The sequence below is a fragment of the Fusarium pseudograminearum genome, chromosome 1 (genome assembly GCF_000303195.2).
Source record: "Fusarium pseudograminearum CS3096 chromosome 1, whole genome shotgun sequence".
NCBI classification, from domain to species: domain Eukaryota; kingdom Fungi; phylum Ascomycota; class Sordariomycetes; order Hypocreales; family Nectriaceae; genus Fusarium; species Fusarium pseudograminearum.
Window position 1 is genome coordinate 8,983,840 of NC_031951.1, and position 27,858 is coordinate 9,011,697.

The following is a 27,858-nucleotide window of genomic DNA, read 5'->3' on the forward strand; positions in this document are numbered from 1 at the left end:
ATCATGTGCCAAATGATGCACAAGTCTTATGTTCTTTGTCATATTTACTACACGCCATTAATAAGTCTACTATACAATGTTTTCGTTCCAGTTCCAGTTCTAACGCGGGTATCAAAGTGGCTGGTCATGTGGTACATAGCTACTCATACAAACTCAAATACACACAATGAAAGCATTCAAGCAGGTGTCTTGATCGCTCCTTCTGGGATCTCATCCGAAGCCTCGAACTTCCTCGGGATGAGGCCCTCGGCCATGTCGATAGCGCCCTGTGTGTCGTTCTTATTAAACAAGAACAAACCCTGGATTGCGGCAGTGCTTGTGTTTCGATTCGATGGCTCTCCATTAGGTCCAACTCCAAATAGACCCAACTCTTCCAATCGGCTGAGGAACCGTTCTCGGCCGGAGTGATCCTTGTCAATATCGCCGTAAAATCGATCCCACATCTTTTCAGCCTGGTAGCGCGTTGCTTCTCCAATGCGAAGCATCAAGTCTACTCGGCCGGGTCGAATAAGCGCAGGGTCAAGGCGGTCGACATGGTTGGTTGTCAGAAATGCGATGCGTTCTTCACCTGCGGCAACGCCGTCGAGGGCATTAAGAAGACCGGAAAAGGTCACTGTCGCGCCATTGTAGCCATCGGTATCCCGCTGTCGTCGGTTGACAAATGCTGCGTCGGCATCCTCTAGCAATAGCAAACTCCTCTTGGGCAGTTTCGTAAGGAGATATGCTAGCTTGTCATCTGTCATGCCCATCTCGCTCAGATTGATCATGGCCACACTGAAGTCCAGCTCCCCTGCGAGTGCCTGGATGAACGAAGTCTTTCCACTGCCCGGGGGACCAAATAGCAGATACCCTCTTCGATAAGGGATACCTCTATCCACATACCATTGGTGCCGGTTCAAAAAGTCTTGCACATCGTTGACGATGTTTTCCTTGACACCATCGTCCAATATTACCGAATCTAATGGACGCTTCTTGCGAGGATCACCAAGCGGCAACCAATCCATTCCTCGGGCCGAGTATACTATAGTCTTTCCCTCGTTCGCCTTTGCCGCCAATGCGCGCGCCTCCTTGAACACTTCCTCGAATACGTGTCGGTGCGCCCAAAGAGTCGTCAACTGTACAATCTCATGCGGTTCGCCCGTATTCATATTCGCCGTATTGTGCTTCTCTCGGTTCACGGCAATGTAGACGTTGCCGGTCTTGACTATGTGTCGTCCGTAACCGGGCTGGACGAAGAATTGTGCGTGCTGAGGTCCGCTAGACCCCGCAGTCCGAGATGCATTGGTCGTGGTGATAGAGACATTGTGTATTCGTGTAAGCCGAGAAGCGATGAAGCCCGGTGTTTCGCGAGGCTGCGACAACCAAGCTAGAATCCATGGGTAGGCTGGATCCTGCTTGCTGATTTCGAGATTGACTAGCAGCCGGCGGCGGGCTGCTCCGAGTGCGGATACCGCGCCTTTGCGTGCGAAGGCTGCGGCTGCACCTAAAGATGCAAGACCTATTCCGCCTGCAAAGAGCGGGTTGTCGAAAAGTGCATTGATGTTGAGCCCTGATGCTGCAGCTGACGGTACCGCCGACTTTTCGGCGTTTGGGAAGCTTTTGAGGGCTTCCTTTAGTGTTTCTTCGTCCATGCTCGGCAGAGAAAGGTGCCGACTGGATAGGCAGGTGGTTGGACAGACGGTGCCGTATGTTTTCACATTGGCTTTGCCCGGTACAGCTTACACCAGATCATCAGATTATTCAAGGATTGAACAAGGTAATGTTCGGGCGTCTAGTCTGGGTGAATGGCGATTCATTGGAGCTAGGGTTTCTGAATGGCCCTCTTTTTTCCACCATACTGGCCCGTATGTCATTCACGTGAAACATGTCTATCTTCAATCCTAGAACTACAACAAAACAAAACTAAATGTTGTCTCTCTAAACTGCACTCTTCGAGTAGTTTATTAGTTATTCTCTGATCAAGCTGAACGCGCTTTTGGATGTGATAGAAACCTTGACAAATAAAAGCCTATGGCATCATGTTCTTGAATTATAGTAAGTTCCCTCGGAATCTAAATCAACCTCTCTCTCTACAGGTTGAATTGGATTGAGTAACAACGTGTCAAGATGAAGCCAGTCAGGTTTAAGAAGAAACAGGCATAGGAAGATGAAAAACACAGCCCAAATTTATTCATTCGTATGCAACCTGCTCTAACTGTATACTTCGTTCGTCAACGACTGGCCACTGGATGACATCTCTAGGGTAGCAGTATGTAGGTGGACGATCATTCTGTTTGACTTCTTTTGAATATAATCCCAGCCCTTTTTGGCCTTATCAACACGAATGCGCTAGTCGCCGTTTCACTGCCTATCCATTTGGTAGCTGTTTCTTCAACACCATCAATCATACCAATAAACTCACCACCAATGATAATCACTTTATAGAATAAAAAAGCATTGCCCGATTTAGCAAAAATGGACAGTTGATAGGCACTGAGAGACTCTGCTCCCGCCAGGGCTTGAACCTGAGACCTTCGCATTACCGGATACTCGGAATGAAGTATTAGTACGACGCTCTAACCAACTGAGCTACGGAAGCCAATCAACTGTTGCTGCAGCAGGAGCTTCATATTAAGACAATCAATTGCTCAGCAAACCCTACGATAATTGCAAGAGGTTCCGGAACCGTTTGCACCAGGCGGGGGATGAGGGATGAGGGATGAGCTGAGAGGACTGATCGGGGTTAGGCTCAATATCACGGCATGTCTCCTTTGTAACCTAATTCAGTCTCATTGAGTATCGAGCAATCGACTGAAGGGGCTGGAACAGTAGTTGTAAGACGAGCAGACTGGTGGGATACCTAAAAGCGCAATTGAGTAGTCTCCAAGATTGTTGCAAACTCAAAGACGTAGTGGTCAACACATTGACTGACCACGACTCGCACTGGTAATGAACCCTGGCAAACGGCTGAGAATTTTTTTTATACAGATGTATGCGGTATCTTCGATCACCGTTCGGTATCAGCCGGGTTAATATTCGAACAAATAAAAATAGCATTGACCAAGTGGCTGATCCGAGTTTATCTCGTCAATGTCATGATGCTGTTGTTCGGTATTAGATGACCGAGATGATATTCGACGGCAACTAAAAACTGTCCCCACAAGAATGATGTCGAAGCTCCACCAATTGAACCTGCGATCATGATTTACAACCTCAAGTAAGTAAAATTAAGTTCAATCTGAATGATCCCGCTGGAGAAACACGCTCAACACAATGCAAGCCTTGTTTTTTGCGAGAATCATCGAGAAATTGCCTTTTAGATGCAACCACGTCCATGCACCGCCCACTTTAATTGGCTTTGCAATTGTGAGATTGGGAATGAGAGGTCTGGGCAAGCAGCATCAGCATAAGCCTGCCCGGAGGTGTCCACAGCCATGGCGGGTTTCCAGCCAACCGTGATGCTCACGATGTTTAAGTATGCGGGGAAAATGGGGTCACACGAGAATCATAGTCAATGTCTTGCTAACAACGACAAGCAACAATCCGATGAATGGTCTCCAATGGCCAGTTCGTCCCGCATGTTTCCGTCGACTACCCCGAGGTGTCGGCTGTGGTAGGAAAAGCTCTCGGCACAGAGGAGGAAAACATATAAATCGGCCCCCTCCCCCCTTGGTGATATATTCACTCTCGGATCTTGACAATCTCTCCACTCATCGTCATTGCCGACATCATAGCTGGGTCTCCTGTTTAACTGCCAAAAAGTGTGTAAGTCGCATCGCTCCCCACTGTTACATACCGAGTCCAATCCCATCCACTGCATTTGTTCTGTAACGGCGCCGCTGTGTTGGCGACCCCACTTTACCACCGAGGATTTGCTCAACAACGTCAGTAAGCTCTCACTAGCCAGCTCGAGTGAGCTTGCTGGGGAGCGATTTTATGAACAAAGTCTTGGTCCGACGAGGATGCTCGAACCAGGCTGGTCTATAGCGGAGACAGGGTGGACAACATGATAGAGAGCAGAGTTGTGAGAGGAAGAGAGAGTAGCGCAGAGACCGAGAGAAGGTCAGAGAAGACATAACGGCCGCGGAGCCACCGGAGAGCCACCGGGCAACGGAGCTCCTTGGAACTTGAATCGGACTGAGGTGTGCGGTGAACGTCCGTTTCTGGACGAGATGATCCCTACCCTCTCACTGGATGGTGCGGCGCATCGTTCAACAGTCTCAGCCCATTCAACAGTCCTGGAGGTCCGTGGAATTTGCTATACGGGCCGTGAACCTCAGACGATTCGCAAGGCACACCGGTTCTCGCCAATCGAGACGCAGAATGCTGCAAGATGAATTATACGAGCATCCATTGAAAGACGAAAAGCGCCGCTTTCTTATCAGGTTGTTGGTTTATGCCTCACCGAAATGGCGCTGCTGGATGTTGTAAACAGCTCATGGTCTTAAACTGATGAACTCATGTCGACCCGCACAGAGAAACTCTCGGCAAGAGCGCCAGAAGAGCCCCTCCTACCCTGCCCTGTCTGCCCCTCCAAAATTCTCTGCCCCTTCCCAGGTTCTCATCACTACTACGCAACAACTTGCATTGCATTATCGATAAGACCCAAACCAAATTGGACTCAAAACCCCGCCACGCCCCTCCTCTTCGTCATTGCCTGTTTCATTCATAACTAACAACTTTCTTGCTCATTAGACTTTTCATCTTTTCCATCTTCCTCATCTCAACCTAAATTCATCAATCCTAAGCACCAAAAACAGCAATCATGGGTGTCCAAGAAGTCCTCAGCCGCAAGTCCGGTGTCATCGTCGGTGACGATGTCCTCCGTCTCTTCGAGTACGCTCGCGAGCACAAGTTCGCTATCCCCGCCATTGTAAGCCAAGCAACTCAGAACGACACACGAAATCTATTGCTGAGACCAGATACTATAGAACGTCACCTCCTCTTCTACCGTCGTCGCTGCCCTTGAGGCTGCTCGCGATGCCAAGGCTCCCGTTATCCTTCAGTTCTCTCAGGGTGGTGCCGCCTACTTTGCTGGCAAGGTATGCTCCTTAAGAAATCCTTCCGCTGCTAATATTGAACTAACAATCTGAAAGGGTGTTAGCAACGGTGACCAGGCTGCTTCCATTGCCGGCTCTGTCGCTGCTGCCCACTACGTCCGCTCTCTTGCTCCCACCTACGGCATTCCCGTCGTCCTCCACACCGACCACTGCGCCAAGAAGCTCCTCCCTTGGCTCGATGGCATGCTCGATGCCGACGAGGCTTACTTCAAGGAGAAGGGCGAGCCCCTATTCTCCTCCCACATGATTGATCTTTCCGAAGAGCCCGTTGAGTGGAACATTGAGACCACTGCCAAGTACCTTAAGCGCGCTGCCCCCATGAAGCAGTGGCTCGAGATGGAGATTGGCATCACTGGTGGTGAGGAGGACGGTGTCAACAACGAGGATGTTGACAACAACTCTCTCTACACTCAGCCCGAGGATATCCTCAACATCTACAACACTCTCGCCCCCATCTCCCCCTACTTCTCTATCGCCGCTGGCTTTGGTAACGTCCACGGTGTTTACAAGCCTGGCAACGTCAAGCTCCACCCCGAGCTTCTCGGCAAGCACCAGGCCCACGTCAAGGAGGCCCTCAAGTCCGACAACGACAAGCCTGTCTTCTTTGTCTTCCACGGTGGCTCCGGCTCCTCAAAGAAGGAGTACCTCGACGCCATTGGCTTCGGTGTTGTCAAGGTTAACGTCGACACTGACATGCAGTTCGCTTACTGCTCTGGTATCCGAGACTACATGGTCAACAAGCGCGAGTACGTTAACACCACCGTCGGCAACCCCGATGGCGAGGACAAGCCCAACAAGAAGTACTTCGACGTAAGTTACCAATATATCCATGCCTGTTTATGCTGATTTACTAACACTTTGTCCAGCCCCGTGTCTGGGTTCGTGAGGGTGAGAAGACCATGTCTAAGCGTGTTGCTGAGGCTCTCGAGGACTTCAACACCGCCAACCAGCTATAAATGTCTCCGAAGACACTCAATGGCTTTAATGATATCCCAATAGCGCGACAAAATTCATGAAATATCGTTTGGAAAAAATGAGGGACTAAAGAAAAAGGCCCTCCCCTTGGTTCGGATACGACGTTGCAGTTCATAGTTGCAAGGGACGTTATGAGGCGATGAAAGTAGTAAATTAATGAAATTTTTTTTGATGAAGTATGAGTAAATTATTGGCCAGCGCGGTGTATCACATTGCAATGCAGCATTTAGAATGTCGATTATAGAATGTATAACTATGCTATTGCGATAACCATGTCCAGGTAGTTGCCATATTGTCTTTATGATGTTTTAGCTGCCGGTAACGAAGCGAAGTACATGAAAATCATGTCATTAATCGTAGAGCGTACATAAACTGTTGGTATCATACAAACCAACACCTTCCAGCCTGCCGGTTCTTTACGAATCGTCCGTCTCTTGAAGAACATGTGCCAGCGCCGTTTAATCTAACCTGTAACCACCACCTCTTTTGAGCCCGCTATGTTCCTTTCGCTACTCCTATTCTGCTTCCATGTATTATAACCAGGTTCGAGCCATCTGGTATTGCTTCAAGACTGCACTTGGTTGTGACTACCACCCAAGAAGCTCCTTCTCCATCTGAGCAATGTCGTCCTGGGTGAGCTGCTTAGCAACACGGGCATCGGCCTTGGCCTTATCAAATCGCCAGAGACCACCGGTCTTATCAGCCTCGCCATCGGCGGGCACGCCAACAACGTTGCCAAGTTGCTGAAGGACAGGATCTTGTCCCTCGACAGCAGTGAAGTATTGGCGATCCCAGGTGCGACCCTCCGAGCGCTCCACGGTGCGCATGTTGCGCTGAGCATGCTCGATCTTGCCCTTCTCAGCGCCAGTTGTGTCCATGTCACCCTTTTGGATTGCTTCGGCCACGCGAGACCAAGCACGCCGGGACTCAAGAGGATGCTGCTGATCGATGGGAGCGACGCGGAGCTCAGTCTGAGCGGTGCTGACGGCGTCGTATGTACTCACAAGGGTAGACTTGGAGTTTGATTTGGCGGGACCTGAGTAGACCTCGAAAGACTTGTTCCACTGACCGGTGACGTTGTAGAGAACATCCTTCTCCTTGCCTGTAGGATAGACGCTGGCAACGATGGTGTTCTTCTTACCGGAAAGCCATCCTTTGCCGCTGTAGTCGATCTTGCAGGTGAAGCCACTGGAGCTAGTGATGTGACTTGAGCCATCAAGCTCGACAAAAGGAGCACCAAAGATCAAACCCTCAATATGCAGGCCGGGAAGGGTGATCAGGTAGGACTCGATTTCACCAGAGGCAAGAGGGACGCGCAGGACGGCATGTCCAATTTGCTTGACGATGATGGTGCTCTTGAAGGTGGCTTTCTGGGCGTTATAACCTTCCAGCTCAACACCAGTCTTGTTGTTGCGAATACAGTATGCGGTGGCAGGAGGATGATGGCTGACCTGCTCTGAGACAAGAGTGGTCTCACCAGCTTCGTCGGACCAGGTGCCGAGGAAAAGTTCGCCCAGGAAAGGGTTCAGAGGCTTCTTTTCGTTTCCAAACTGCTCACTTCGGCTGGCGTATTGGTGCTTGAGGGTTGAGAGGAACCATTTGAGAACGAGCATAGCACGCTTGGCGGGATCAGACTCGGCAGCAGGGGCGGTCAAGACGGGAGGGTGCGTGGCCCAGTAGGCAGAGAACTCGGTAAGAGACTGAGAAGAGAGGATAAAGGGAGGCGCAGTGAGCGAAGAGAGGTCACCATTGAAGGAGGCAATGGACTATAGAGCACGTCGCAAAGACGAGGGTCAGCCACCGCGATCATGCACGAGTCGCTCAAACTTAGACCAGGTAAAACGCGAGGTCAAATACTTACCTTGAGGAAGGCGGTCCAGCTGCTGCTGTTCGCCTGGGCGGAAGGGCTGGCTGCGGAGGACATGATTGTGATTTTGCGCCGGGTATAGAGAGGTAGGTAGTTAAGAGATAAGGTTGTAGCGTTCGCGACAGGAGAATTTGAGAAGCGGTCTCGTGTACTGTATCTTGTACTAGACTAGGTAGGTACAGTAGTTACAGTAACGAGGGGCCAATTGCGGGTTGCGGGGTTGCAAGGACGCAGGGGCAAACGGCTGGTCAGGACAGTTGCAATAGAGCACGGGGCTAACACAGCGCCAGTGATTCACTGCAAGTATGCTGTTTGAGGGTTTGGTCGGTCGGTACGTTGGTAGAAAAATGTAGAGAGGCACGAGGGAAATATATGCAGATGGTTGAGAGGTATATTCTTGAAAAGCCCCTCCTGGAACAGTACTGTTAGCAGTCTGCTTGATTTAGGTGTGATAGGTATTAGTTAACAGGTGACTACTAAGTCTGCTAAATCAAAAGGGGGAAAATAGATTGTATATCGACGATGCACTAACCACAGGCAGAATATGGAGAAAAAGCGCAGAGGAATAATGAGACGATGAGATAGATGTTGAAGGGTAAATCACTGGAGCCGAGCAGAATGTATTCGATTTATTAGGCATTATTTGCTTTAGCTTCTTAATCACGAGACTACATTGCATGCCTTGGTACCTATCTATCTACCTAGTATCCTCCTTCATTCAACAGAACACGTTGAAGGCGAAGCGACCAGTAAAAGAAATTGAATACGCCCATCATGGACATTTCTGAGAACACTCGGACTACCACACCCCATCATCGCTTGAACCCATTACGTCAACACTCGAACATCGTCATGACGTCTCGTATTCGTAACTCGTCGCTTAGGCTGAGTTGGGATAAACATGGCGAGAGACCTTGACTTTGCTGTTGAGATTGATTAATGAATTAATCCTAAAACCACGTCACCTCAAGTCATCCGTCTGTACTCCTGAAAAAATTGCCATGCACCGTTTTGTAAACGCCTAGCTCGCAGCTCTGTCTTTACTACCTGGATGTTCGTGCCCGGTGACTTTGTCCCATTCATCATGGATGTTGGCGCTCTTCAGTGCCAGGTGGAAAGATCCAGGATTTCAAGACAGTAAGAAGCACTGCTAACTTGCAAATAAACCGTTGCTGAAAAATAAAAAACATTTGTGGTATCTTAATAAATGCAAGCTATATACATATAGGTGGGATATTACAGTTTATCATCCAGTCATTACTCTGCCTACCCACGAAAACAACCTTGTCGCCAGACATTGCTCCGACTAGGTAGTCAATTGTATTTCCATCCCTCAATGAACTCCGCGATGTTGTCTAAGCCTCTTTGCATAGCCATACCAGCCGGCGTTCCCTGTCGATAGCCTCCTGCGCCATCCCTATCTTCCCGTACATCCCATACAGCATTTGCATGGTACTGTCGAGCTCCCTTCTCAAGTAACATTCGAACACCACCTATGTGCCCACGAAGAGCCGCATAATGGAGGGCGGTTGCGCCCCGGTCGTTTTGATGATTAACATTAATTCCCTGTTGCAACAGGATTTTGAGTGTTGCTAGGTTCGCTGATGCTTCAAAAAGAAGTGTATCGCCGTGTGTAGTCAACGCCTGCGTATTCGCACCTAGTCGAAGAAGAAGCCGGACTGTCGAGACATGGCCATGAGATGCCGCAACCGATAAGGGAGTCCGACCAGGAAAGATAGTGCTCTCGAGAGATGCCCCGTATGATACAAGTCGGAGTAGAATCTCATCCCGAGCGTGTTGAGCGGCCACATGGATCGGGGTCGTCTGCGGCTCGGGGACCAGGTACTCCCTGCTGCCTCTGGAAAGAAACATAGATGTCATTTGCATCCCAGCTCCTAGCTCTAGGAGTGCAGTGACAAGATCAACATCACCCATCTTGACTGCATGGGAAAGCACACTCATGCCATCTGGCCCTACTCGTTCGATATCGGCACCCAGGTTGATCAAGCGAAGAATACTCTGGCTATTACCAAGCTTGGCAGCTATCAATAGAGGAGTTTCACCATTTCTGTCCAAAACGTCGATAGGTGCCTCTAATTCAGCCAAGAGTCGGAGGATATGAGGTTTGTCTTTGTGCGCCGCCATGTGCATGGGTGTGTATCCAGACTGCCCGTGAGTTTCTGTTGGATCAGCACCATGGGCAATAAGATATCTCACCGTTTCATCATGCCCGGTAGCTGCTGCTGCGAGAAGAGGCGTGTTTCCGTTCCTACTTGGTAAATTGGGATTTGCACCCATATCCAGTAGTGCAGCTGTGATAGGAGTGCAGCGAGTGCTGATGGCCATTGTCAAAGGTGTATGCTCACGAAGCTTACGGTCAACGTTCGCCCCACGAGATATTAGCACTTGAGTAAATTCTTGGTTGCGCATTGCTATTGTCAGGTGCAGTGCAGCTTTTCCATCGGGCAATCGGACCTCGAGGTCTGCTCCAGCCTGCACCAATTTCGTCGCTGCAGACCAGTGGGCGTGTTGTATAGCGACATGCAGCGGCGTGTGCCCCTCATAATCGACAAGGTTGATATCTGCGCCGGCGTTTATGAGAGTCGGTAGTGTCTCGTCCTCGAGAACATCTGAGGCAGCGGAAAAGTGAAGTGCTGATCGTCCATTATTATCGATTGAATTGATGCGAACCTTCATGTGAATAACGAGCCTCGCGAACTGTTCCGAAAAACCACATTTGATACTTCTCATCAATGCTGTATCGCCGTCAGTTGTCGGCTCGTCAACGTCGGCGCCGGCAACGATTAGAAATGCAGCGATCAGCATGTGCTTCTTATCGAAAGCGCGGTGCAGGGGAGACAGCATCGATCCCGCCAGCGTTATGTTGGGGTCTGCACGTTCAAGCAGGATGTTAAATACGGCGGATTCATCAGTCTGTTCGATGGCGTGGTGCAGCTCGTGTGCAACGTCTTTGGTTTGTACATAGTCAATTCCAGGATGTGGCACAAGCGTATCTAGAAGTATTTGTATCTCCGTAGAATCGCTGACTCGAGGTAATACGATTGAACGTTGAGTTGGTGCTGTGAACTTTCGACCGAGGCTTCGCAGGGCTTCATCTACCTCAATGTCAGGTTCGATAACGCGACGCCTGTTCAGATCACTTTCCCCGAAGCTATAGCTAGCCCTGGCAAATGTTAGAATCATATCGGTAGCTCTGGAAAGGCTACTCACCGAGTTGCAGTATTGAGGAGGGTATGAAGAGACGCTTGGTGAGTGCGCAGTCGTGCGAGGTACTCCTTCAAAGCCGCTTCGTTCCAGACAATTATGAGTTGTGGTTCGTTAAGATGGATGCCACTATCTCTGTCTGGCCCTTTTATCCGTTTCAGTGCGGCTCTGAGCTCATGCACGTCTTTTGAAACAGAATAGACAAATCCGTTATTCGACGCTTTCACGCTTTCTGTACCACCTTCAATTGTCCGACTGAGTTCGTGTAACCTGTCAAGCGCATCGGTGATGGCACGACACTCCTTGGCGAGCGCAGCCAAAACGACGGGACTAGTGTTGAGACAGTTTGAGAAACCCCTGCACTCCTTGGAAAGTTGCTCGCATATATCGATCAGGTCTTGGAGGTTTGCCTTCTTGATCCGATTTTGGAGATCCATCATTGGAGAAGGAAAAACCAAGGGCAGTCAAATTTGTTGGAAAAGCCAAAGTTGTGTCAAAGGCTGTAAAAAGGCTGTAAAAAGGCTGTAAAAAGGCTGTAAAAAGGCTGTAAAAAGGCTGTAAAAAGGCTGTAAGAGACTGGATTCGCGTAGGAGGCTTGGGGGGTAAATGTACAATCCGGCGGCTGCACGTATGTCACCAAAGAACATGCAGCATGACCGGATCCAGCCCGTGCTTTCGCCTTCCCCGTGTCCAAATTCGTCCACAGAAACGGATGAAGACTCGGCGCAACGCAACGCAACGCAACGCAACGCAACAGGCTGACGATGGCCCGCGCTCTACTTGCTGCGCACCGTCGTCACATATCAAGACCATGTAAATCCACAGACCACAGAAGATCCAGACATGAAGGACTTCTGGCCCAGAACCAGACCGTACTGTACATACTGTCAACCAACAAACTTGGTGGTTCTTAGCGTTACATGTTCTTAGCGTTGGCTTATGGCAGATGGGATCCCGGGCGTTGAACTTAGCGTAGCCGGCCAAGGATCAATCGTTGCGTCCAGTCCAGCTACTTGGGACGTTGCCGATCACCACCCGGAATTGGCGTCGAATGAGTGGCCTGGAGGCTGCGCCAACAGACGGGTCTCAACGGTGGCGTCTGCATCTGCTTTTGCGAGTCGCACTTGTTGCGTCTTTTATCCAAAATGGCAGTTTTGGAGTCTCGAGCGAATTCTAGCCTGATACGGAATTGCGCCCGCCAAAGTCAATTTCTGACTCTGAGATTAAGAAAACGTCTCTGCTACTGCAGGTGTTAAGATCTTGTCATCTGGCCTCGATCTCAAGCAGCGTGACCGGGTATACCCCAGCAGGACATTGTACCGAGCTTGCAGACGTGAGGCGTTGATGGAATTAAAGTATCAATGCTTAAATGACACCCCAGCAGCAGGGCGGTATGTTCCCAATCAACATACGTCCCCTTCCACTGGGGCGGTTGCAAGAGTAGCGGAGCTATAGTCACAAATTGATCGTGGCCATTTGATTCATTGCCCGGACAAAAACATTGGCGGATTTCTAATGTGCGGCGGCGATTCAGGATGCAGACCCTGAAACCGAAAAGTAAAGAAAACCGCGCCTCGCTTTGAACATGCCCCTGGGCGTTGCACTGGTTCCTGGCCTGGCCTTGATTTGTTTTCGGCGTGTCTTCTGGACGTGCGCCTCCTGCTGATTGATCATAAAAGTACATTTGATCGATACATGTCGTACGTACTAAGGTATTGATTGCACTCTGTTTTGTTTAGCACCTAGGAAGACAGGCTGAAAAGTCTAGGGTTTCTGTCTTGCAGCGACTGATCGGGACTACTACCAGGATCAAGCTGGGGGATCTGTGCAGGGATCAGGGGGCAGCGGAGTCAGCGGAGTCAAGGTTTATCCGTAGCGTCTGGGTTCAAACAACCGTGACTTAGGTACTAAGTTAGTACTAAAGTAGTTGTAGCTAAGCCTTTTTGTTGCGTCACGGAAATCAAGACAGAACCAACCAACTCGCTGGTTGACACAAGGGACTCTTTATTACTATCGACGGTCAACACACGACAAGGCTCTGTTTCAGCTTCCTTGCGAGCCACGTTGTTTTAATCACGCTAGCAGTTACAGTACCAAATTTATTCTTACATCGTGGATCCAACACAGCCGCCCACTCTGGCTGGAGTACTTTGGAAGGGCTCGCCGGACGCTCAGAAAGAGAAGTCCTTGCGACCAAGTAATATCATGACTCAACCATCAGCACAACCCCAACTTACGCCACAATTTTGCTTTTCATATGGGACATTGCGAGGTAAGACAAGTCAGAACGTACAATCGCATTGTTCATGGTTGACTGACTCATGGTTGAGACTTTCTACGATTGTCAAGATCGTCGATAGATGATTCAATCACCCAGAATCTCAATGCACTGCTGACGCCGTCACGATTCGGATTCGACCCATCTTCTACCTTGCAACGCACTTCCCGCCCGGCTTCGAAGCAGATCGACTCTCGATCATGCTCGGAATTCAAGGAAAAGGTTCTGTTCCCGTCCTGGGAAGCTCGGACTCAAGTCCTGAATTATTGTGCTTTGGTAGCGGCGAGTCCGGACCCCGATGATCCGGACCGTACAATCAGAGAACTTGAAAGAGAGCAAGACCGTGACCGAATTGTAGACGAACGATTAGACCCATATTCCGGTAGATTCTTCCCCCGCGAAGCCCGTACCGAGAGGCTGGCCTCGCTTGTTAGACAAGAACGAGGTGTCGAGGATATCGTGCGACATAGAACATGGGAGGTGGTGCAGCAAAGATGTGGCGGCGACCCTTTCGAAAACTGGGAAGGTAACATCAGCAAATGGAGGAAGGCTCAAAATCCGAAGCCATCGGTTTAATACCAACGACATGGCACGACTTCGTACCCTTGTAATGAGAGGCGAAACTGTATGATTAGGTACGACACGTGTATAACACCATCACCCCTTATGATAATAATAATTGAAATGAGACTTAATCCGCTGAATTTAAGGTCGGCATTGCTTCTATTATTGATTTATCATAACTCATCATGTGTTGTTCGTAGGTCAGGCATACATATATGTCTTGCATCGTACCTCTCAGTACCTGGGTACTGGTTAAGGGCTTCTACTACTTGTACATTCATTCGTTTGGGAGCCTTTGCTTAGGTAGTATTTACTAGGTAGTCAGAATATGTTTTGGGTTTTGCTTAAATCACCCTACATTACAACAATCTCTAAGCCAGTCGACTTATATGTCTCCTAGACTTTATCATTGGCAGAATATGCCACCGTTTATTTTTTTCGTAAAGACTCTCATGAGGTATTCGCTGTCATGGATTCTGCATTGCCCCGCCAAAACCATCTCATGCAGCCCACCACAGCTCCGAGAAATTACCGGTCAACCGTAGCAATTCCTGTCCACATCATTTCATAAGGTCGCATGTTACGGCATCTCTAGCTGTGAACTGCACCTATCTACACTCTCCGGCCAGGGAAGCCGCATTTTCGCCCTTCGTCAATCTCTTTCCATCTTCCTTGTTCATCATATATTGGGGAAATACCGTCGCCAAACCCCGCCAAAGCTTCCCTTGATCCTTCCCATCACCTTCGCCCACACACCCCTCATCCAGCCCTAGGCAGCTCGGATCGCCGATAGTAGAAGTTGAATAGCTAGGTACTACATACAAAGCTTTCACCTTCACAGATACATACCGAATTTTCCGGCGATTGGGATCTGGTTGCGAACACACGATGCCGCAACCTCTTGCCTCCAAGGAGGCGTCGCTTTTCCGTTCCGTCATCCGATACTATGAAGACAAACAATACAAGCGTGGGATCAAGTCAGCCGAGCTTATTCTCAAGAAGCACCCCAAACATGGAGACACCACTGCCATGAAGGCGTTGATCTTGAATGCGCAAGGCAAGACAGAAGAGGCTTTCGCATTGGGGAAAGAAGCTCTGACAATGGATATGAAGTCGCACATTTGCTGGCACGTCTACGGTCTGCTACATCGGGCAAACAAGAACTTCGAGGAGGCTATCAAGGCATACAAATTTGCTCTCCGACTGGAGCCTGACTCAGCACAGATCCAGCGTGACCTTGCTATTCTGCAAATCCAATGTCGCGATTACCCGGGCTACATTCAGAGTCGAACCGCCATGCTTCAGGCCCGACCCCAAGCGCGCCAAAGCTGGACTGCACTGGCTATTGCTCACCATCTATCCGGTAACCCAGCCGAAGCCGAAAAGGTCATGAACACCTACGAGGAAACACTGAAGACCAAGCCCTCGAAATTCGACAATGAGCATTCGGAAGCAATCATGTACAAAAACTCTTTAATTGCCGAGCAAGGGGACTACGAACGAGCTCTTGAGCATTTAAATACTGCTGCCAAGCAAAACCTCGATCGGTTGGCTGTCATGGAGGCTCGTGCTGAGTATCTTCACAAGCTGGGCAAGAAGGAAGACGCCGCAAAGGCCTACCGTGCTTTAATCGACCGTAACTCAGAGCATCCCGTCTACTATGAGAAACTTCTCGAGGTTCTGGAAGTTTCAGAGGACGATGCCAAGGCTCGCAAGGCTGTGTATGATGAATATGCCAACAAGTCACCTCGGTGTGATGCTGCGCGCCGGCTGCCGTTGGATTTTCTTTCCGGTAAGTTTATTGAATATGCCAACCAAAAGCACGTACTGACTGCAATTAGGCGACGACTTTAAACAAGCTGCCGAGGCCTATCTGACCTTGATGCTTAACAAGGGAGTCCCATCCACTTTTGCCAATCTCAAACACCTTTACTCCGATTCTTTCAAGAAGGACACCCTTCGCGAACTGGCCGAGAACTATCTGAACTCCCAGAACGCGGATTCCGAGAGCAAAGACAAGGGAGAGGCGGCGGCGCTTTACTATCTTGCACAGCACTACAATTACTATCTTAGTCGTGACTTGGCGAAAGCCATGGAGTACGTTGACAAGACAATCGAGAAAGACCCCAAGAGCGTGGATTACGCCATGACCAAAGCCCGAATTATTAAGCACGGCGGTGATCTGCAAGAAGCCTCTAAGGCGATGGACCGAGCCAGGAAGCTCGACCTCAAGGACAGATACATCAACACAAAGGCGGCCAAATATCAGCTTCGCAACGATGAGAACGAAAAGGCTCTCAAGACGGTTGGACTTTTCACTCGCGCAGAGACTGTAGGTGGCCCTCTAGCCGACCTATTGGATATGCAGAGCATGTGGTTCTTGACAGAAGACGGTGAAGCGTACGCGCGCCAGGGCAACATTGCACTGGCTCTCAAGAGGTTCAAGCAAATCTTCACCATCTTTGAGGTGTGGCAAGAGGATCAATTTGACTTCCACAGCTTCTCTTTGCGCAAGGGACAGATTCGCGCTTACATTGACATGATGCGATGGGAAGATCACATTCGTGACCACCCCTTCTTTTCCCGTGCTGCTCTGGATGCGGTTGAGATCTATCTCAAGCTTGCTGATAAGCCTTCCGCAAATGGTGTCAACGGGGCTGATGGCGAAGATGCTGAGGATTCTTTGGCCAAAAAGAAGGCTGCCAAAAAGGCGAGAAAGGAGCAGCAGCGACTTGAGAAGGAGGCAGCCGAGCAACAGGCCAAGCAGGATCCTAACAAGGCCAGTAAGGAGGGTGAGGTGAAGAAACAAGACGATGATCCTTTCGGATTCAAGTTGGCCGAGACTACTGATCCTCTCGATGATGCCATGAAGTACATCAACCCCCTGCTTCAGTTTAGCCCCAAGAACATCAACGCTCAATTCGCTGGCTTCGAGGTCTATATGCGCCGCAGTAAGTTTAATATCATCAGAACCACGATCTCGCATCCACTGACACCGAACCCGCAGAGAAATACGTTCTTGCCCTCCGCTGCCTCACAGCTGCATCGGCACTTGACCCCAAATCGCCCCGAGTGCATGAACATAACGTGGCATTCGCTCAGCTATTGAAGACAACAACTGATATCGAACCCAAGGTTCTTGAGGTGCTGAAAGCTGAGTACAGCGCCGTGGATCCATCTGCGGATTTGGTCAAGTTCAACGATGAGTTCTTGGCAGCCAACAAGGACAGCCCTAGACACGTCCTCTCGGCTATCAAGGTACAAAAGCTATTGGGCCAAGACAAGACCAAGAGCGAAGAAGGTGTTGCTGGCATCTTGGATATCCCCGGTGCCACTTATGAGGATGCCATCGAGGGTCTTGAGGTGCTCAAGAGCTGGAGGAGCTCCCAGGAGCCCTACAAGAAGGCTGCTCAACAGAAATTCGCCAACATAACAAGACTAGCATAAGTTGCCATCATTTCGTGAAGCTCAGAAGTTAGGGGGCTCAGCATGCATATGAGATGTCTGTCAAGGGAAAATACGGGCTTTGTCAGGACGTATAGAGACGCATGGGACCGATAGTTGTCTTCCCAGGTGCCCTTGATTTAGGCTACAAAGGGTACATGAGGCGGATGGCGATGATGATAGGCAGACTGGCGCACGGTACGGCTCAGAGGATGATGGGATAAGGAGTTTTGGGAACATGCGGAAAAGTCAACGTAGACATCCTGTAGAATAAGCATGCGCTATTAGTCTTGGTCAAATGTATTGTCTAGAAAAGCAAGGCTTTGATTTTACTACAGGTGATTGGAGGGTTGATCGAGGCGAAGGTTGTGTAAGTCTTAGCTAATCCCCTGAGACATTGATTCGAAGTGCACCCCGGCAACTTTTCTGCTACCCACCTGCCAGAGTACAGTAATAATTTAGTTGTCCTCAGACCAAGTCTTTGCCAATTGCGGCAGTGCTTTACACCTGCAGGTATCTGACTGCAGGTATCTGACACCACTGGCGATTAGGTTGGCTCCAGCTGTCAGCTCCAGGGGGTCTCGGGCGAGCAAGGTAGTAGTAGGCAATTAATCTCGTATCCACGCCCCGCGGATCGCGAATTCCTACACCATCACACCCAGCTCAAAGGTCAAGACGGCTTCCGCGTAAGCCGGTTAATCAAGTTGTAAACAGTCGTTCTTTGACCAATTTTGTTCTCGCTCTTTCCTTTATAGAAACCAGTCACTACCCTAGGTCGCCCTTTCACCCCAGCTGCTTTCTTTGAATGTTGCGCGGCGCACCAGCCTTCAATAGAGACCAAAGATACCTAGCGCTTCAAGGCGTTCAACATACACCACTCCAACCAGCCTATTGAGCTCCCTTGCTCCGATGGTCACAGAAACCGATAGAAAAATGGAAGAAGGCGTTGGGATGCAGCTCTTATTGGAGGACAAGAAGAAACTGACTATTGGAGCCGACGGCTTGGAGTTTAATGGTGCGAACTTTGGAGAATGGCATTTAGCCAAAGGGTTTGACTGACCATCATAAACAGGATTGATTGCCAAGAAAGCCAGTCGCTCTTCTTGCGCTCCTCTCACCACCAGTAAGAATATTGATCACGCGATTAGATGACATAGACCGAGTCGCTAATCTCCTATTGTTTACCTCGCAGCTGGATCTTCAAAGGACGTTATCCCCTTCTACAATGTGCTATGGGCCGAATTCGCCAACAACCACATCACGATCGACTATGCTATCCACGCTTCGAAGAAGCTGATCAAGCCTGGGAAATGGGAATTCGAGCTCGCTGCCAATGATGATGATGATGGTGATGATGAGGGGAACGGCGCAACGCCGGTCGAGACTTTTGTCAAGACCCTGTTGTCACGCGCATATGGTGATGCGCCGCCTCGTAAACGCGCTTATGTCTTGGTCAACCCGAACTCTGGCCCTGGAAAGGCCGTCAAGCAGTGGGAAAGTGAGGTCAAGCCGCTCTTTGATGCAGCCAAAATGCAACTCGATGTTGTCATTCTTAAGCGTGGTGGCGAGGCCGTCGAGCTGGCGCAAAATGTTGACCTGTCGAGGTACGATACTATCATGGCGTGTTCCGGAGATGGCACGCCGCACGAGATTTTCAACGGCCTTGCTAAGCGGCCTGATGCCGCGAAGGCGCTGTCTACAATGGCCGTCAGTCACATCCCTTGCGGTTCAGGCAACGCCTTCTCGTGCAACTTGTACGGTTCTCATCGGCCTTCTTTTGCCGCCCTGGCTATCATCAAAGGCATTGTGACCCCGTTGGATCTGGTATCAGTCACATATGGTAACAATCGTATCATCTCGTTTCTTTCTCAGACGCTGGGTCTCATTGCCGAATGCGATCTCGGCACAGAGAACATGCGATGGATGGGAAGTGCGCGATTCGAAGTGGGCGTTGTACAGCGCATGTACAAAAAGAAATGCTATCCGTTTGATCTGGCGGTCAAGGTTGAGATTGAGGAAAGAGAGGGCGTTAAAGCACACTACAAGCACCATGCAAGCACTACAAGTCTCTCACAGTTGACTAAGAGCGCTGAGGCGAAGTCCGTGCCTGATGGTGCTGGCCTGCCAGAACTGAAGTATGGCACAATCAAAGACGAGCTTCCGGAAGGCTGGGAGTTGATCCCATACAATAAAGTCGGCACTTTTTATGCTGGCAATGTAAGTAGCCCGACTAGGACTTGCACTCAGGATAGTACTGACAGTTGTAGATGACATACATGTCACCCGATGCTCCCTTTTTCGCTGCTTCGCTGATCTCCGATGGTTTGATGGATCTCGTCACTATCGATGGTGACCTACCCTTTCTCACCGCAATCAAGGTTCTCCTTGATGTCGAAGCTGAGCGATTATTCGACAACCCGCACGTCACATACAAGAAGATCTCGGCATACCGCATCATTCCTCGTGATCAAGATGACGGATACATCAGCATTGATGGTGAGAAGTGTCCCTTTGGGCCGTTCCAGGCTGAGATCCACCAGGGTCTCGGAAGAGTCATCTCGAAGTCTGGCAAATATGAGGGTTCAGGGCCAAAGGGGTGGGATAAGGTAACATTGGCTGATCGTATCCACGGTTAAGGCCGATCAATATCTTTGACCTTTGGATTTGGATTTGGGAAATGAACCTCTTGGTGATGATAATTAAAGAAGCGGCTGAGACAACGAACAGCTTCTCGGCGAATAATGATACCCACGAGAGGATTGTTTTTGGGTGGAAATCCGTCAATAGGAGCAAGCTTAATAATTCGGTAATTAATGCAATTTTGTTGAACTACAAATCCAAATATCTTATGACAGTGATCCTTTTGATAATAGAGCCAATCCACTAATGCACTGCTTCTTGCTTTGTCTGCAAAACCAAGTGCTGACACCGAGCATCTAACAAGATCTGTTATAAATATTATGTTATTGCAACAACATTTCTCATCATCGGATCAAAGTAAAGGGCGCTTTTGCCCAAGTAGGTACCTCGTATCTACTACTAAGGTAGGGTTGTCATGATGCAGGAACCAACAGTGGATCGTTGGGTCGTGGAAACAGCTACCCCACTATCAACCTCTCATGCATAGAAGCAACCTCATTCATTCATTATTAGAGACTTGACAATACGTCGCCACGTTACCTAAACTCACGCATCATAGCATACGATCCCTTGAGATATCAGATCAAAGGGTTTCTGGCTTCAGATTTCACTGTTCTTGGTGCTAAACATACTCAAGAAATACCCACGCTATGCCCCGTCGAGGCCGAGGTGGCAGGATGCCCTCAGGGCCATGGGGAAGGTTGAAGCCCGTTGAGCAAGATCCATTGCTGGATATGGGTCTTCCATCTAAAGGAGACGAGAGGTACTACAACTATTCATACCTAGTACAACCATGCCGGCTTATCTATACAGTGGCAGGCTGACCAGGATACTTAGGTTACTTAACCACAAAACCCAGGAATGGTACTACAACCAGATCATTTCACGCTTCCTTGCATTTTGCACCGAAGCGGGTGATAGGGACTCAATCATACGCAGTTTTGAGGCTCTTGACATTAGAGCAGTCGATTCAACCCCTGCTACGCGGTATACCAAACCTCCACCTGGATATGTTCCAGTATCAGCAGCAACATCTACGGCAGTAGTGTCATCAGCGACCTCTTCGACGTTAGCCAGAGATACTACAGGCATTCCCAAAGTTACTCATTTACCAACGCACGATTCTGTCGCTTCCCTCCCGTCTTCGTTAACAGGCCCATTGAAGGCTCTCCGTTCGATCATTCCTTCCAGCGGCCCAACTACGGCCATGCTGGCGGCCATTGAGGATCCTGATAACACAAAGTCCTTGCAAGATGTCCTAATGGCACTGAGGAAGCTTCGAGAAGGGTTAGTGGCTACGAAGCGAGCTGACCTCTTTTCCATACAAGCCTACATCTTCTCCATTCGCCTATCCATTCTTGCCAAGCACCCTGAGTCATACCACCCAGCAATTCTGCACCTTCTTCGATACATGGCTGTGTGGACTCCCATGGTCCAAAGTGAAATTGAAGAAATTGCTGGTTATTTCATGCTGGATGCCGCGTGTCGGCGTAGGGATCTGACGGAGGCGTATTTCATCAGACAAGACTTCAACATCAGAAACAAGAAGCTGGATCATATACTCAAAGCGCTGGCACATGACAACTATGTCTCGTGGCAGGCTACAAAGCAACAAGTCGACCGTCATTGCCTCAAGCTAATGGAGTGGGCGGATAATGACATGAGGCTTCATACTCTGAAATGCTTTGGGAGATCATATCTTCATGTCGACTTGCCGCACTTGGAGTTTTCTGCCGGTCGCAAGTGGAATGAGCTGAAAGAGAAGGACAATGTCGGATGGGAGCTGGAAGATGAGAAAGTCACTATCAAACGAGTGAGAACAAGATGAGGTTCGTTTGCTAGTGCCGTGGTCCTAGAAGGAGCTATCAGACAACAGCTGTTTGTCTAGGGGATTTTGCTTGTTACTCCTTCCAATGTATTGAGACTGTTGTACAGCCTTTACGTTTTATGGTTCTGCCGTTTGAGAGAAACCCAGTGCTTCAGTGACTCGCCCTCCAACGGGGCCCCTTCACAACACTGGTATCGGTGGTTGCCTTGCGTTGCAGTTTACATCAAACAGTGCACTCTAAGAATAAAGCTTTCAACACTTAGGCCTGAAATCGAAGCGTGCGAGCCCCCTCCGAGCACAGCCGTTGCCAACCCGAAAAGGTGGTTCGGGCGATGCTTAGTCTCAGGATACAACTCAACTCATCCCAGTTGCCTTTTTCCAACACTCCCTCTACACCTTGGCACGAACTCCGTTATAAGTTGGACCTGTCATATCCCGGCACGCACACCATTTGCATCTCCTCGCCTAAGGCGTTCCGACAGTGCGATGCCGCAACCAACTCGCAAGAGGGCGCGCACCAAGGCCGCTCCCAAGGAAGATGTGGCTGAGGAGCAACAGTCCACCGTCTTCACGGACCGTCGCACATCTTGGCTCGTTAAGTGCGTACATTTATTTTCCTCTCTTCCGTACTCTCAAGTCTACTCTTGCCGAATGTTCTATATAGAGAATAATTTGCTGACATGTCTGCGTACGTAGGGGTGACGAGCAGATGGTGGAGCTCAGAGTGAAAGCCGAGATTTTTCATGTCGCCAAAAGTGTGCTCACCAAGAACTCTGAGTACTTTGAAGGATGCCTGGCTGGACGCTTCGTCGAGGCCAAGAAAGGGATTGTTGAATTCCAGGATGATGATATTGAGCCGAGGTATCTCGGCCTTTACATCGGGCTCGCATATAGCCACTCTTCTATCGTCCCTCACACTCCTCCTCGCCCGGCCCAGAATCCTGAGACCATGGCCGCGAAGACTCCCATGCGCGACTATATCGAGGTCTACAAACTTTGTGACCGGTTCCTCAGCCCACAAATGGGTGAATTCATTATGCGATGTATCGATGTCGCAATCGGCAATGGGCATCGCGCCCTGTATCGTACCGAAGGCGATGAGGGCATCCAAAAGCTTCTCATGCGAGACTTCGCCGATGGATACGAGGTTCTGAACATGCAGCAAAACTCACAGGTTGAGATGGGCGAGCGAATGATCACCTACTTTTGCGAAGGTGTCAGCTATCGCGCATGGATCGATACCATGGAGGAGCTGATGGATCGTCCCAAGTTTGTAGCTGCCGTTTCCCGCGGCTTTGCAACTAAACTTCGGGAGCTGCAGATCCGGCTCAAGAGTATCAAGCGCCGGGAGTTGGTTGGTCCTGGACCCGTCTAGATCGGTTGATAACAAGCCTGGTGGTGGGGGTTGACGGACAACTTTTTGGAAGGAAAATTAGGACCATATGGAGGATATGATGATGATCCAATATAACCCCCAAGGATGACGCTGGGAAGCGCTTGAGAAGCACACAGTAGCTATACCCCGAGCGTCGAGAAGCTAGTAAACAGTTATCGGAAAAAATAACAACCCATATTTGACATGCGAGTCAAGTTTGTGCGTATCTTCTAAGCTATGGCCTATTGTCCAGAGCGCGCATTGATTTGTATAAATGTTATTAAGTAAGAAGAATTTAAAAGAAAATCACGAGAAAAGTGTCCTCGTCTGTCTAGTGTATGAGCACACAGCCGTGGCCACTCTCGCAATCAGTGTATCGTCATGGAAAGAGACGTCCATGCATGCATTTGTACAACTGTCTCCAGCAACAAGGTTGTTGAGATATAGATCTCACGGTCAGGTACGTAGAGGAATAGACTCAGAGCTACGACAAAATAGATTGCCGAAGCGGTAAGCAAAATGATTGGTGTACCTTGATCTTCACGAGTTGTAGCAATATTTAGTATTAGTCGTTTCTTTAGTCGTTAGGTCGTGTATCTCTGTCATTTCTATACGTATCTACTAGTACATAGTAACACGATTGCTCTGAAGGATTGACTAGGCAATCAATCTATGTCTCGCCAACATTCCGATTCTCTTACCCAATTGCATTAAGGAACCTCCCGGCTCAGGCTCAACAACCTTGACTGGACAACAAAAACTTTCATAAAACTTTGGTGTCGCTGTCGTATGAAACCGCGGAATATGGTCACCGGAGCAAGCCAGGACGTAATGGACATCAATCACCGCGGCACGGTAACGTCAGATTCAAGACCTTGGAACTGGCCGTATAGGGACTCTGGGAGAGCCGGCTAAGTTGAGTGCTCGGGGGTGGGCCCCGATCTTATGCTCGGACATACTAGGTTAGCCGGCGGGAAACCTCGGCCTGTGATCCAGCGAGGCTCATGACGTTGAAGATAAATTTTCAATTTAAGGCAAAGCAAGGTAAGGGTCCAAGTCTGGATCAGTTGAACAGGTGGAAATCTGATAGATATAGAAAACGGGTAACACAAAAATGTCAAGAATGAAGCACTAATGGCATGTGAACTCATGAGTGACAGACATGTGAGTGAGGGAGGAAGTGAGGGAGTGAATGAATGAATGTGCCAGTGTAATGTGGAATATTTCTAAACCCAGTGTAATAATCTATTGTAGTCGCTACACCAAAACCATTGGCAAAGATGGCCGAGCCGGGTGATATTCAACACTGAGGGTTGGCTCCATGGACTCTTCATTGTCTGATGGTGCCTCGTTGATGATGAGGCGCCCACGTAGAGTAAATGTTAGGGTTAAATCGATCATTCGTATAATTGGTTCTTCTCATGCAATAATCGCAAACAAGTGGTATTCCTTTTAACGCCGTTCCATGCAATTTCGAGGATCCAGGTCGTGATGGCATCCGTGCCAATAAACTCCGACACATCCCCATGGGAGTGAGTGATCGCCGTCGCTTCAAATGTGTAAAAACGAAGGAAGTGTAGGACAAGGGTTAGTCCAGCTCGGCTCGGCCTGGTTTGGTTCTCTTGTTTTTCTTTCTTTTTTGTTCTTTTCCTTGTGACGTGGATCTCATTTATCGTTTCTCGTAGAATTGCACGGCCTTTTCGAGTTCGTCGAGGCTTGATCGATCGCCATACATGTTCATCAAGGCTTCATTTCGCTCTCTGTATGCGGCATTCTCGCGCTCTGTGGCTTCCATCTGAGCGATGCGTCGTTTCGCCACCATTTCGAGAGAAAGCTTTGCCCCGTAGCCAACAGCTACAATGGCTGCGACGGGCTTGACCCTTTTGGAGTGGTCAGCGTGTGGAGGGAGGTCGTGTGCCATACATATGTATACTTACAATCTTCCAAAAGACATTCTCTTCTGGGGACGAAGGTGAGGAACAATATTGGGGTGGATACGGGCGGCAGTGGAAAATGCTTGTCGAGGAACACGCATCATTGTGAGGAAGGAAGAAGAGAGGAGAGGAGAGGAGAGGAGAGGTACGAAGGGTTCTTCTCCAAGGACTTGACTTGACAAGGGGGCAGGTACTGTAGTCTAACAGAACAGACAGAGGTAGGAGGTAGGTAAAGTCAAGTAAAGTGGCAGGTGCTATAAGTAGATGTAACTCGGTAATAGTAATCCGTACTTGAACTAGTAAGTCTAGGTACCTATCGATGGGAGGAGGAGGAAACTAAGTTAAGAAAAACCGTTGGGGAAGGAGGGGAGGAGCATTGATATAAATCTCTCCTGATTTATGTTTTATATGGCTACCTATACGAAAAGAACACACCAAGTGCATCATCTCCGGCTAGAGCCCTGGCCTGGTTGATGTCCATCATCGAACGACAACATGTCCCTGAGGGCATGGGGATGGCCGGCCGTCTTGACTGACTGCAGAGTGGGGCGGGGGTGTGAGTGCGCCCCAGATTGTGCGGAGCGGCACTGAAGCCGATCACCTGGATCAGGTGCCTAGCGTCTAGTGACCGGTAGGAGTTGCCTCTACAGCAGACCAGGCCCTGTGTCCAGAGAGGGTGAAGTGGGGAAAGCTATGAGCGGCGCGGGTGTGGTACGATATGCGGGATGAGCTTCAAATGGCGGGGTTAGGAAGAATCGGATTGGACGCAGGTTGGGTTCTCACTTGCAGTTCAAGATCAATCAGTTTAGTCCAAAACGAGCATTGATATGTTATATCCACCTAGTCTAGGTAGGCAGGCAGGCAGGCCTCAAAAGAATAAATAACTAAAGACTTACAGAGTACCTAAGGTAGAGATGATTCACAGCAACCAAGTCTATGAATCAACCTGTTCCGGCTGGTCTCAACTCAAATATTTCGGTCGACCTCAGAATTCCCATTTCTTTTTGTTCCGTAGGCAATCCGCAGGAACCCGCAAACATTCGACCAGAGGAAGCTCCTACCAAGCAGAATTATCCATGTGTGGCCATTAGTGGGGGGCATCCGTTCTAATCTCACCACCATGACCTCACCGTGGCCTGTCCAAGATTCGGGTCCCAGCTCAGCAGATTTTGTATTCTTTCTAATACTATCTTAGTGGTGAGTTACTAGACAGTTAGAAACTCGTTACTGGGGGGCCGCTGCAGTTAGGAAAGCTCCGGCTTTCGTGGCACCACTGCTCGTCCATCCCTATCTGCTGTAGCTAGAATAGTATCAAATAACATGAATATCTTGTCTTAGCGACACTTTATTGCATTGTCTATTGCAGCCCTTTCGGTCGCTTTCCGCCTCCCCACATTCTGCTGTACTTACCAAAGGTCAATAATAATAATAATAATTATATCTCTTGCAACACTCGTGTCTCGGAAGAGCTCAATCCTATCGCCTACCTACTTACTATGTTCTTAGTGAAAATTACAATATTATGGTGTTTAAACCTTCCCCCACGTCCTGCACGCGATTCAACACTTGGCTGGTTTCATAAAGGGAAGACGATCAGCCCGCCAATCGTTAGACCTGGGTCTCCTCAATGATCTGCTTCCCTTCCTGTTTCTCATCGATGCATCCATTGCTTTGACCGCTACAACACATAAAGCCAATGAAAACAAGCTCATCACCAAGGAAGGATACACCAAGCAAATCCTAGGTCTCATTTCTCCTTAACCTTGTGCTATATTCTCATTCATTTATCATCGTACGGGCCACAAAACGTACTTTGTTCAACAGCCATTTTGAACCTTGCTCGGTTCTGCAGTAGTTATGGAGAATTCCAGGGTCTGAGCTCCACGACCTTATCGGCTTGTGTACCAAATACTAAGCTCCACAGACGCGAAGACCTGGGTCTTCTTGGCTTCGACAACATAGTCCAGTCTATACCTATGGGCACGATCAGGAGTTTGTTCTGTCCTGAATATCATATCAAATCATGAACCTTCCCATCATCAGCCATTACATAGTAACCAACATACAATGCATGCTGTATCTCAATCTTGATCATATTCGAACTATATATAACATTCATTCTCGGCCTTTTCTTATGCTAGTAATCGGTAGAAACACTGGTCTTACATTACTATGCCCAGTGCCACTTTCAGAACATCGCCGTTTGAAGCCAGGATCTTGAGAGCGCGGATCCGGACCGGCAGATAATGTACATGCATTGAATCCGCTGGCCATTCAGAACAACGATGAGGCAAAGACGGTCCGGTTGCTGTGCAGTTGTTTCTGGTTCTGTATCTCGAAGCGAGTAGCTACACGTTTTGAAGTCTATTAATAACGCCGAGGATCTTTATTTATTCTACCCATCCTGAGGATAGATGCTTATTTAGTTACATCTACAGCTATGTTACAGAGCGGTTGCAAAAATAAAACAAAAACAGTCTAGGTGCATATGATTTGAGTGAAGAAAGCCATCATCTATCGATTGCGGGTTACTGCTAACCTGAATGAATTCAGCGGTGTTAGATTATATACCTCCTGCACGCTGTCTTCCAGTACATACGACCAAAGGTAGTGGAAAATACGGGATCCCGTCCGCTCTCCCATAGTCAAGCCACTAACCGGCGGATTAGTAGTTGGGTCGGTGACGACC

General features: G+C 49.1%; 11 protein-coding genes across 11 annotated transcripts, besides 6 other annotated features; 6 read left to right on the plus strand and 5 right to left on the minus strand.

The window, feature by feature from the left end:
- Positions 1-176: 176 nt before the first annotated feature.
- FPSE_10319 (uncharacterized protein) lies at positions 177-1,631 on the minus strand (the record flags this gene model as incomplete). The annotated part of the gene is made up of 1 exon (XM_009263436.1): positions 177-1,631. The coding sequence occupies one exon, from the start codon at positions 1,629-1,631 to the stop codon at positions 177-179; it is 1,455 nt and encodes a 484-aa protein (XP_009261711.1).
- Positions 1,632-4,744: 3,113 nt separating this feature from the next.
- Positions 4,745-5,995, plus strand: FPSE_10318 (uncharacterized protein; the record flags this gene model as incomplete). Its single annotated transcript, XM_009263435.1, has 4 exons — positions 4,745-4,852; positions 4,911-5,021; positions 5,076-5,849; positions 5,906-5,995. The coding sequence occupies 4 exons, from the start codon at positions 4,745-4,747 to the stop codon at positions 5,993-5,995; spliced, it is 1,083 nt and encodes a 360-aa protein (XP_009261710.1).
- Positions 5,996-6,601: 606 nt separating this feature from the next.
- On the minus strand, positions 6,602-7,938 carry FPSE_10317 (uncharacterized protein; the record flags this gene model as incomplete). Its single annotated transcript, XM_009263434.1, has 2 exons — positions 6,602-7,780; positions 7,876-7,938. The coding sequence occupies 2 exons, from the start codon at positions 7,936-7,938 to the stop codon at positions 6,602-6,604; spliced, it is 1,242 nt and encodes a 413-aa protein (XP_009261709.1).
- A 1,257-nt stretch (positions 7,939-9,195) lies between these two features.
- On the minus strand, positions 9,196-11,543 carry FPSE_10316 (uncharacterized protein; the record flags this gene model as incomplete). The annotated part of the gene is made up of 2 exons (XM_009263433.1): positions 9,196-11,065; positions 11,113-11,543. 2 exons carry the CDS (start codon positions 11,541-11,543, stop codon positions 9,196-9,198), a joined length of 2,301 nt encoding a protein of 766 aa, XP_009261708.1.
- A 287-nt stretch (positions 11,544-11,830) lies between these two features.
- Positions 11,831-11,861: a microsatellite.
- A 1,450-nt stretch (positions 11,862-13,311) lies between these two features.
- Positions 13,312-13,960, plus strand: FPSE_10315 (uncharacterized protein; the record flags this gene model as incomplete). Its single annotated transcript, XM_009263432.1, has 2 exons — positions 13,312-13,378; positions 13,437-13,960. 2 exons carry the CDS (start codon positions 13,312-13,314, stop codon positions 13,958-13,960), a joined length of 591 nt encoding a protein of 196 aa, XP_009261707.1.
- Positions 13,961-14,836: 876 nt separating this feature from the next.
- Positions 14,837-17,395, plus strand: FPSE_10314 (uncharacterized protein; the record flags this gene model as incomplete). Its single annotated transcript, XM_009263431.1, has 3 exons — positions 14,837-15,740; positions 15,790-16,899; positions 16,956-17,395. The coding sequence occupies 3 exons, from the start codon at positions 14,837-14,839 to the stop codon at positions 17,393-17,395; spliced, it is 2,454 nt and encodes an 817-aa protein (XP_009261706.1).
- A 930-nt stretch (positions 17,396-18,325) lies between these two features.
- FPSE_10313 (uncharacterized protein) lies at positions 18,326-20,028 on the plus strand (the record flags this gene model as incomplete). Its single annotated transcript, XM_009263430.1, has 4 exons — positions 18,326-18,407; positions 18,465-18,515; positions 18,585-19,609; positions 19,660-20,028. 4 exons carry the CDS (start codon positions 18,326-18,328, stop codon positions 20,026-20,028), a joined length of 1,527 nt encoding a protein of 508 aa, XP_009261705.1.
- Positions 18,726-18,750: a microsatellite.
- Positions 20,029-20,825: 797 nt separating the features above from the next.
- On the plus strand, positions 20,826-21,860 carry FPSE_10312 (uncharacterized protein; the record flags this gene model as incomplete). Its single annotated transcript, XM_009263429.1, has 1 exon — positions 20,826-21,860. One exon carries the CDS (start codon positions 20,826-20,828, stop codon positions 21,858-21,860), a length of 1,035 nt encoding a protein of 344 aa, XP_009261704.1.
- Positions 21,861-22,346: 486 nt separating this feature from the next.
- On the plus strand, positions 22,347-23,235 carry FPSE_10311 (uncharacterized protein; the record flags this gene model as incomplete). Its single annotated transcript, XM_009263428.1, has 2 exons — positions 22,347-22,459; positions 22,557-23,235. The coding sequence occupies 2 exons, from the start codon at positions 22,347-22,349 to the stop codon at positions 23,233-23,235; spliced, it is 792 nt and encodes a 263-aa protein (XP_009261703.1).
- A 1,164-nt stretch (positions 23,236-24,399) lies between these two features.
- Positions 24,400-24,446: a microsatellite.
- Positions 24,447-24,904: 458 nt separating this feature from the next.
- On the minus strand, positions 24,905-25,273 carry FPSE_10310 (uncharacterized protein; the record flags this gene model as incomplete). The annotated part of the gene is made up of 2 exons (XM_009263427.1): positions 24,905-25,115; positions 25,173-25,273. 2 exons carry the CDS (start codon positions 25,271-25,273, stop codon positions 24,905-24,907), a joined length of 312 nt encoding a protein of 103 aa, XP_009261702.1.
- Positions 25,274-25,276: 3 nt separating this feature from the next.
- Positions 25,277-25,315: a microsatellite.
- A 1,272-nt stretch (positions 25,316-26,587) lies between these two features.
- Positions 26,588-26,610: a repeat region.
- Positions 26,611-27,058: 448 nt separating this feature from the next.
- Positions 27,059-27,427, minus strand: FPSE_10309 (uncharacterized protein; the record flags this gene model as incomplete). Its single annotated transcript, XM_009263426.1, has 3 exons — positions 27,059-27,143; positions 27,236-27,271; positions 27,336-27,427. The coding sequence occupies 3 exons, from the start codon at positions 27,425-27,427 to the stop codon at positions 27,059-27,061; spliced, it is 213 nt and encodes a 70-aa protein (XP_009261701.1).
- A 332-nt stretch (positions 27,428-27,759) lies between these two features.
- Positions 27,760-27,857: a repeat region.
- Position 27,858: the final 1 nt, after the last annotated feature.